We start from the raw sequence: 9,859 nt of genomic DNA, 5'->3' as shown, positions 1-9,859 counted from the left end.
TAATAAATAAAATTGTTTGTTAAAATGTTACTTTCTTCCAAACTTGTATTGTTGGGTTACCCAATTTATGATTTTGGGGCCTCAACCGAAATAATGCTAGCAGCTGGACCCTCATTGCTAGTTGGCCAGGCCCAAATAAATGGTTTTTATTTCTTTGCCCAACCAACAAAATAAATGGTTATAGTTTACTAAACACACACATTTAGGAGTGTGCATCAAAACCGGAATACCGAAACCGTCTCAAAACTGTGCCAAACCGTGCCAATCTCGTGCCAGTCCATTTGGTGTTGAAGTGTAAACGGGATGATACCGTGTCATATCGTTACTGTTTAGCATGACACCGGTTCCAGATTTATGATCCTGTTTGGTGCCATATTGTACTGAATAGTACCAAGTAAATAATAAATCACAATTTCAGATTCCTCCTCTCTCACGAACATTTTGACTCCAGCTTTGTTTCCTCCGTCCTCTCCTTTCCTTCCCTCTTTTCTATCTATTCTTCTCCCTTCTCTTCTTCTTTCCTTCCCTCTCTCTCTCTCTCTCTCTCTCTCTCTCTCTCTCTCTCTCTCTCACATATAATTTGGTAGGATTTTTTACGGTATCAACATTGATACCGAATCATACCGGTCTCGTTTGGGTACCGAATCACATGTCATAATAGACTTTTAGGCCCCATTTGGTTCGCAGAAAAGATTTGATGAGAAATAATTTCCCATGTCTTTCCCACATGATGGGAAATGAAAGATTCATTTCTCATAATTGGTAATCCTATAAAAGTAATCAAGAAATACCACTTTATTTCCTTTAACATGTTTGGTTTGTGTAGGAATATAAAGCAAAGTTTGATTAATTTTCCAATTATACCCATATGAGATTAAATTTAAAAAAAAAGAATGTATTTAATGCTAGATTGTAATTCTAAATTGTTAATAGGGACAAAATGGTCATGAAAAATGTGCATTTAATGTTGGCTCATTTTCCCAAACTTTCCCTTGATGAGGAAAACAAAACCGAAGTGGGGAGGAGGGCTTCACTTTCCCCCTACTTTCCCATGTGCAATACAACCATTTCCCATGCATGGACTTACCAAACTTGGGAAAGCAATTAATTTCTTATCTTCAAGCCTCATTTCCCAAGAACCAATGGGGCCTTAAGGCTTTTCTTTATCCACTCGTGATCATGTTATGGACAACACAAATTATCCCACACATATAGTAAAAGCTTGAATATACCAATTGTGATCGACTTGAATGAATCAATGTATCGTGACGTATTCTGTGTATGCTTGTGTACCTTTACAATTTTACCCTTATCGATCGAGGATGGATTTTTGGATAGAGAAGTCCTGTTAGTTTGACAAACTCTATTCGAGTCATAATGGTACAAAGCATAGCCATGATCAACATACAACAAGACCTCTTTCTATCTACTTTTCACTTGTATACACATCTCTCTTCCTGCAAAAACGAAACGTCCCAAGAAAACTATAAAATCCGGTCCTTAACTTCTTCCATTTCTGACCACCATTGCTCTCCTTCCTCTTCCACAAACCAGACCCTTTCGGCTTTATCTTTGTCATGCGGTCCTCACCACCAGAGTCCCTGCAGAAAAATGGGAAGCCCATTGTGTGCCGCTCAAGAATATGGCCAACCGAAGCCAGCTCATAAGAATCATACAAGGGGCTTCCACAGTCCCAAATTTTAGCAGCAGAAGCAGCTTCTTCTTCTTCTTCTTTCTCTTCCTTCTTCTTCATCATCTCTGCATAATTTGGTTTCTCCGTTTTGAGGCATGTGAAATGAAGATTATATAATGTTCACGGTCACTAGCTAGATATATGATTGGAACACGTGGCATAATAATATTTGTTAGGCAGCCGAATTTGCTGTTGTCAGTTGAGTGGCAGGCAACATAAAATTAAACATATGCCATAATAGTTCTGAGGAAAGAATTTAAATTATTTGGTAGCTAATTAGATGACAATAAGATAACCATAACCATAAGATGGGTATATGAACTATAAAATTTTTGAACACTGAGGGATAAGATAGAGAAGAGTTAGGGCCACGGATCACCTAATCATTATGAAAATGTTATCTAACTTTTAAAAAGAAAAAAAATTATTTGGCTTATCTTAATTTGATCTAATCATGATGAAGGTGATTATTAGGGATCCATCATAAAGTTATATTGTTTTATTAGTTGACCTGTTTTATATATCTCTCTTCCGCTAAAGGATTGTTGTGAATCATGATGGACCGACATAGTTTTCTAAACTTGAACTTAGGTTACTGAATATCAATTTACAATACCTGATACATTCTCGAGATTTCATACCCCGAACTTAGGTGATGACTGAATATCAATCTACAATACCTGATACATTCTTGAGATTTCATACCCCAAACTTAGGTGATGGAATATTCGATTCATAGTACTTGGCTTAAACTTAGTGGATGGATTTGAGAGGATGTCTCTAGGAGTGTCCCTATCATGTTTGAACAAAGTGGCCACTCTATTATATGCCCTTACATATCCGTATTGGTTGATCCTATATTGGATTTTGATTCCAAAGGTGAGGTTTAAGGTTGGTTAAAGATGGTTGCCAACCATTAGTTTGAAAGTAACCAAATGGACACAACACAAAGCATAGGATCTTTTGCATTTAAGAAATAAAAATAACAAATAAAAAAGTTCTCTGCATCTAGTGTTGGTGTTGTGGAATTATGCCTTATTTGTCTGAGTGTGCAGGCAGAAAATTACAGCATCAACTTGTGTGTAAAGTAACAGATCAGATTCTAAATCCCTTTCCAAAATAGACTTATCTCTCTTTTTTTCCACCCACATTCATGCCATGACATATTTTTTGTTTGATTTAGGTTTAGGTGAAGTTTACACAAAAAGGGGAAAATCTTACACAAATAAGCTATGGAAATCTAATTTTGTGGCCTAGTGTGAGAAACCCACAAAACACTCTAGTGCATATGGACCACCTTTTAGCAAACAATTCTATATTTATCTTAAAGGGTATACTGGTGAAATACCCCCTGAACTTGTACCTTAGTTTCAATTAGCCCTCTATCCTTTTTTTTTAGAAAATTAAGGACCCGATCTATTTTTTTTCATCAATTCCCCCCCTCCGTCTAAATCCACAACATTTCATCCAATTTGCCGTTAAAATTGAGGGCAGAATGGTCATTTTGTACATAAAAATAAATAAATAAATGAAAAATAAAATAAAAAACAGAAAATTGAATTTCTCTCTCTCTCTCTCTTTCTTCTCTCTCTCTCTCTCTTTACAAGCTCGCGTGGGTCTCTCTCTTTTTTTGCAGGCTCGCGTGGGGATGGGCGGCTGGGGAATGGGATGGGTCTGGGTCTTGGGGGCAAGGGCTGGGGATGGGTTTTGGCTGGGGCTGGGGATGGGTTTCGGCTGGCGCTGGGGTTGGATCTTGGTTGGGGATGGGAGGAAGGGAGGGGGGGGATTTAGGGTTGATAGGGTTGGAGGAGATAGAGCTGGGGGAGGGGTGTTCACCAAATTATTTAGAGCAGCCGATCCTTACTCTAGGAAGACAAATGAACACACTCTTCATTATTTCAAATTCTTAGAGTGTTTATGAGAGAGAGAGAGAGAGACCATTGAAATTGTGGTGAGTTGTGTTCTTAGGATTTTTTTTCTTTAGGCAAGGAAGCCATGTAAGTTGACTTGCGCTCAGAGGCAAGCTGCTGAACTTTCTGGAATTCTTGCAATGTTGTTTGGAAATCCCTTCCAAGCTTGGCATCTTCTATCTGCTTATTGGGCTGAAATTATCAACAACAAAAGATGGGTTTTTTATTTAGAAAGAAAGACCAGGAAGAAACAATGTTAAGAACTGCATATCAAGATTCAAAAGCAGTTTGGTGTATTTTTCTTTTTCTTTTGTTTTTTGTGTCAATTTTTCTCTGTTTTTTCGATTTTTTTTCAAAAAAATAATTTTTTAAAATGATTTAACTGAAAATTGGATGAAATGTTGAGGATTTAGACAGTAGGGGGGAAATTGGAGAAAAAAAATAATTTATATCCTTAATTTTCTTAAAAAAAAAGGATAGGGGGCTAATTGAAACTAAGGTACAAGTTCATGGGGCAAATCACCAGTATACCCTATCTTAAATTTTGTTTTAACTATTTCCTTATTTTTGTGCATGACTAATGTTTTTATTTACTATACATGTGTCTTACTAAACATGACATGACATGACACGATACGACACAACTCGACTCGACTATTATGTTAAATGTACTGTCAACACATGACTGAAAAAAACCATGTCCCGAATAAGTGCATGGTTTTTCATGATTACTAGGTTTTTTACAATGTGTAACATAAAATAAGTGGCAAAGGCTTTTGGCCAGAACTCATGAAAATCATAAGAACAGGGCCATGCAATTTATTTTTTCCCAGTCTTTTGGCCTTCATGTTTATCTCTTGCAAACGTGTGCGGTTTGCATTTGTTTGTCCAAGACATGGATAAATTTCGATATGGACAGTTTTGACAATTGATGTAATTTCATCGACCCTTCATGTCATTGATGTTGAGACGTGACAAATGTCAATTTTGCATTTTGGATATTGTTGTGTTTTGTGGACCAACAGCATCAAATTCAGCCTCTAATTTTAATTGTGAGCAAATTTTATGTAAAAAAAATATGAAACATCAGATACCTTATCCAAAAAAAATAAAAAAAATAGGAAAGATAATTTATTGGTTGGTAGAATTAAAAATCTTTTGTTCTTCCTAATATGGTTAATTGATTTTTATTCACAATCAAGCACCAAAAGGAAACAAGCACCAACCACAAATAATCATGACATGTAATCATATTTTGTAATTAATTAAATCTTATTGTTTATTTTGCACGACTTGTTAGTCTATTGTGTCTTGGTGACGCTTATATCGATTACACTTTATTATGTTTTAATTATACAAAAAATAAAGAAGAAAAAAAAGGTTAATTATTTATACATTTTATTTAATAAATAAGATTTAACACTTTGCCTCAACATAGAATTGTTTTCAAATTTTAAGATTTACCATTTCGTCAACCTGATCGTTGTGCGTACCAACTGATCAGGTCCGTTGATCAGTCTGACCAACAAACAAGATACACATTTTACCTATCTAAAGAAAACGCGGCTATGTACAACGGTGCAAGCAGATGATTTTGGTCCCAAATTTAAATTTGGGTTAAAGCGAAAATAAAGACGCATAAAAAATAGATTAGTAGGAATTAGTTGTAAAATCACAAAAAATAAAAATAAAAATAAAAACTCAAAAATGGAAAAGAAAAAGAAAAACAGACATAAAAAAAATAGCAGTAGCCGCAGTTAATACTTCAGTGACAACGGCCCTATGTATATAAATTCCTCAACGCACGAATCATTTCTCCCTATTTCGTCGTCTCTCTACTCGCGTTCTCGTACGCAACGACACGCCGTACATGCGGCCGCATACTCGCCGATAAATCGCCGGAAAAGCTCCCGAGAAAATCAATCGGCGGCGGATTTGGTCCGGGAGTCCTAGGGTTCCGGCGAGTCGTTGAGATTGTGCGTGTCTTTGTGTGTGGGGTTTAATGGCGTCGGAAGACGTGAAGAGGACGAGCGAGACTGCGGTATCGACGATCGTGAACCTGGCGGAGGAAGCGAAGCTCGCGAGCGAAGGAGTGAAGGCGCCGACGAGCCATGCCTTACTGAGCATCGCCAAGTCTCTCGTCGCTGGTGGAGTCGCCGGAGGAGTGTGAGTTCGCAGCAAATGCTTTTTTTTATTTTTATAAATAAGTAAAATTATTTTCAAGTTTTGATTTTTCGTGGTTCTGTTTAGATATTGGTTTTCTTTTTGTTTCCCTGCTTTGGCTTCGTTTGTTTCGTTGCTGAATTTGCTTTAGGTTTTGTTTTTTTTTCATTTTTCATTTGTGGACTGAAATATAAGTAGACTTCAAAAGCAAAAAAAAAAAAAAAAAAAAAGGAAATACAAAAAGAAAGAAAGAAAAATAAGGCTTTTTTTTAAAAGTTCGTTTGTTTTTCATTGCCTGGAAGTGGAAAACATCTAGTTTTTAAATTTGCATGCAGTGGTTTATCTGTTTTTGCTACTTTTATCGCTAGTTGTTTTTTTTTTTTGTTTCAATAGAAGCGATAATTTATTCGAAGAAAGAAATCAAGTGCAATCCTCTAGAAGAACATCCACAATGAAGTTTGGAGGCTCTTCAATGTTTGTTAGAATTATATCATAAGGAATCGTTTATATTTATGACCATATATTTCAGGACCAAAATACTTGTGGGAAATGAATGGCACACTTGAGAAGGAAAGGGGGATCTTAATTTGGTTAGCATGCTTGAAATTTGTGTATGAAGATTGTGTGTCTTATAATCTCTATGTTGTTGATTAACTGTAAGCACCAACTGCTAGTTGCTGGTGCTGTTATTTTCATTAGAGGTTCTTGAAATGGATGTTAGATTAGCAAGTGTGAAGGACGAGTTATATACCATGCATGAAAGTAGTTGTCTCTAGGAATTAGAGAAATATTTGTTATGTCACATATAACACGAGTGATGTGGGTGAACTTCTAACCTTATATCTATCTCTTATAGACTACAACTACATGGTGCAGGTCACGAACTGCTGTTGCTCCATTGGAAAGATTAAAAATTTTGCTGCAGGTACTTCTCTTATTTGCACATATGGGAATTGGTATTTGGATCCTTAATCTCGCAAAGAGCAGATATAAGCTATGCTTATTTTATAATTGTAATGTAATGCATGCTGGCATTTCCAACCCTCTGTTTTTTGGGGTATGGGGGGTGGAGTGCTAGTTGGGACCTAAGCAGTAAGCATTTTATATTATTTTAAGCTGGAGTAAATTGGATTTGCATCTTCTTCCATTATGCAGGTTCAAAATCCTCATAGCATTAAATACAGTGGGACAATTCAGGGCTTGAAGTATATATGGAGAACCGAGGGTCTCAGAGGCTTGTTTAAAGGCAATGGAACTAATTGTGCTCGCATAGTCCCAAATTCAGCAGTCAAATTCTTTAGCTATGAGGAAGCTTCTAAGTATGCTTTTCCAGTTCCTGCATCCTCTCTCTCTCTCTCTCTTCTCCCCCACATTTTTCAATATGATCACTGATCTGTATAGGCAGTTATATTCATCCGTTGATTCTCTTTCTTCCCCCACATTTTTTAATATGTTCACTGGTATTTGTTTGCAGTATTTTCATTCATTAGCATAAAGCTTTTAATAGATCAAATGTCTATTTTCATATCATGTCAGCAGCGTTCTGATAAGTTCTCTACATCTTTATGTACTTTTTGTTAATAGGGGTATTCTATGGTTCTACCGACAGCAAACTGGCAATGGTATGACCACCTTGAGTCTATTTCTTATGCAAAGTCAATTGCACATGACATTATAGGTAGTTTCGTTTGGTATGATTCAATTCAATTTCATTTTTCTTATCCTTATTGTGTAGCATGTCAATCATTACGTAAAGGATCATAGTTTTCAGTCTTGATGGGGTTAAGTTCATGGTAATAGTTTGGTAACGGTGTCATATTTATATTGCTTTATGCTTGGATTAGCAAACCATCCCTTTTTTGGTTTATGGTGTTCACCTAGAGAAGCACTGTAAATTGATTTATGTGATTTCCTTGGCTGAGTTCATTCAGTCTGTGTTTGTCTGTTTAAGCTCTGATTCGGTCAAATTTGGATCAGTGTGCATTCTATGTGATCAATTTTTTTCCTATTGTATTTGTACGTCTTCTGGGTCCAGTTTTGGGAACAGTAATATAGGTATGACAGTTGTGGCTTTGATGGATTATATTTGCTCTACTTCTCCATCTCTTGCAGAAGATGCTCAACTCACACCTCTTTTACGCCTTGGAGCTGGTGCTTGTGCTGGAATTATTGCCATGTCAGCAACTTACCCTATGGACATGGTACGGGGTCGTCTAACTGTCCAGGTATCTTTTGGAGATTTAATTTAAGGAGATTTTTTCCTGTGAATGAGGCAGTTTTTACTATACATTCACTTTGATGGCTTAAATTTGTTTGAACTTTATTTCTTCAGACAGAAATGTCTCCTCGGCAGTATAGGGGAATCGCTCATGCTCTTTCAACCGTTTTTCGGGAAGAAGGCCCCCGGGCTCTGTACAGAGGCTGGCTACCTTCTGTCATAGGAGTTGTAAGTGGTGTTTGCTTATTTCTGTATTCTCTATAGTGCTAACAATAAATTGAAACCTCTTATCAATTTTTCGATTCATTCATTACTCATCTGCGTTGTCGATTCAATCATTAATCATTTCTATTGCCGAAGTCTGAACTTTGATGACTTTCGGTGATAGGTCTCATTTCTGATGGGATATTTTTTTTCTAGGGTGTATTTGTTTGCTAATTTATTATGTATATCTCTCTTTTGTTCCGTGAGTTAAGACTTTATTCTAATTTCTGTATGAGATTTCTTAATGTTTTTATTTTGTTAACAGGTACCTTATGTTGGTCTCAATTTTGCTGTTTATGAATCTCTGAAAGACTGGTTGATCAAAACTAGACCTTTTGGTTTAGTTGAGGACTCTGAGTTGAGTGTAACAACAAGGCTTGCATGTGGGGCCGCTGCTGGAACTGTTGGCCAGACAGTTGCTTACCCTCTTGATGTCATCCGGAGAAGGATGCAGATGGTAGGCTGGAAGAATGCTGCTTCAGTTGTCGTTGGTGATGGGAAGAGCAAGGCACCCCTCGAATATACTGGAATGGTTGATGCATTCAGGAAAACAGTCCGTCATGAGGGGTTTGGAGCACTGTACAAGGGTTTGGTCCCTAATTCTGTTAAGGTCAGTGTTTCTTTCCCCCTTAAATTTTCATTTTGTCAAAGGGGAATTTATGCCTCATTACATTCGGACCCATATATTATGTTTTCTGGAAACATTATAATGGTATACTGTCGTTCTTTTAGGTGGTGCCGTCCATAGCAATTGCGTTTGTCACATACGAGGTAGTGAAGGACGTTCTTGGAGTTGAGATGAGGATATCTGACTAAAAGCAAAGAGAAACTTGAGTTGAGCCACATGTTTAGCTTTTGCTCGTAATTTCAGAAGTGAAACGATTAGTGGACTGCTAGGAGAAGGTAAAATGTCAGGATTTTTTAATAAGTAGCAGGAAGTTTAGAAATAGCCCTATCCTATGTTGATACTCCTTCCCATCCCATCAATACACATATCTGTCGCCTGTAGTTTTAGCTATCCTATTATTCTTATGCTCTTGGCATTGTGACAATAAGTCTTTTGTTTCAAGGAAACGATGCATTTTATTTCTGTGGATTTCTAGAGAATAAGTATCAAATCAATTAATTGCTCAGTTTTTAAAAAAAAATTATTTATTTTAATTCAATATGCTGCCTTCTGTTTTGTGAGGAATGAATTGAACTTTGGACAATGTAACGGTGCCATGAACTTACGGTTTATGTTATTTAAGTGTTTCCACGTTAATGTTCTCTCTTTTAAAGTTTGATTATTTTGTGCTAAGTCAACTTTCAATATTGGCATTTAAAGATAACGAGCTTGTCTTACATGTAACGGGGCACGGCAGTATCCCAAGCCTATCACGCATTGCTATGTCGGAAAGTTTAAACATATGGCAATAGGTGATTAGCGTGGGATAGCACCAAAGTGGTATCCCCGGTATAGGTAAGTCTTTCTCGTAGTCCCTGCTTTTATATTATCTGCCACCTGGCCGTTCAAGATGATGAATCCAAAAAATTCATTATTTTTCTTATGATTTAATAACAGTTGACGCAAATAAGTTAAACTTAATGATCAATTCAAATGTTATTTTA

The 9,859-nt window shown here is 36.7% G+C and overlaps 1 protein-coding gene across 1 annotated transcript; it reads left to right on the top strand.

The window, feature by feature from the left end:
- Nucleotides 1–5,390: 5,390 nt before the first annotated feature.
- LOC110760653 (mitochondrial adenine nucleotide transporter ADNT1) lies at nt 5,391–9,338 on the top strand. Its single transcript, XM_021962952.2, has 8 exons — nt 5,391–5,769; nt 6,643–6,691; nt 6,922–7,085; nt 7,351–7,388; nt 7,879–7,991; nt 8,099–8,212; nt 8,514–8,858; nt 8,981–9,338. The coding sequence occupies exons 1-8, from the start codon at nt 5,606–5,608 to the stop codon at nt 9,062–9,064; spliced, it is 1,071 nt and encodes a 356-aa protein (XP_021818644.1). The 5' UTR covers nt 5,391–5,605; the 3' UTR covers nt 9,065–9,338.
- Nucleotides 9,339–9,859: the final 521 nt, after the last annotated feature.

This window comes from Prunus avium, chromosome 5 (genome assembly GCF_965620075.1).
Source record: "Prunus avium chromosome 5, drPruAviu1.hap1.1, whole genome shotgun sequence".
Classification (NCBI taxonomy): domain Eukaryota; kingdom Viridiplantae; phylum Streptophyta; class Magnoliopsida; order Rosales; family Rosaceae; genus Prunus; species Prunus avium.
The sequence above is the reverse complement of the archived record's forward strand: the minus strand, read 5'-3'. Positions and strand labels throughout refer to the sequence as shown.

Bases quoted from the DNA above. Each gene is read 5' to 3' on its own strand.
- LOC110760653 (XM_021962952.2), top strand. From the start codon at position 5,606: ATGGCGTCGGAAGACGTGAAGAGGACGAGCGAGACTGCGGTATCGACG. The intron at 5,770-6,642 runs GTGAGTTCGCAG...TACATGGTGCAG, and splicing joins GGTGGAGTCGCCGGAGGAGT to GTCACGAACTGCTGTTGCTC. The intron at 6,692-6,921 runs GTACTTCTCTTA...TCCATTATGCAG, and splicing joins GATTAAAAATTTTGCTGCAG to GTTCAAAATCCTCATAGCAT.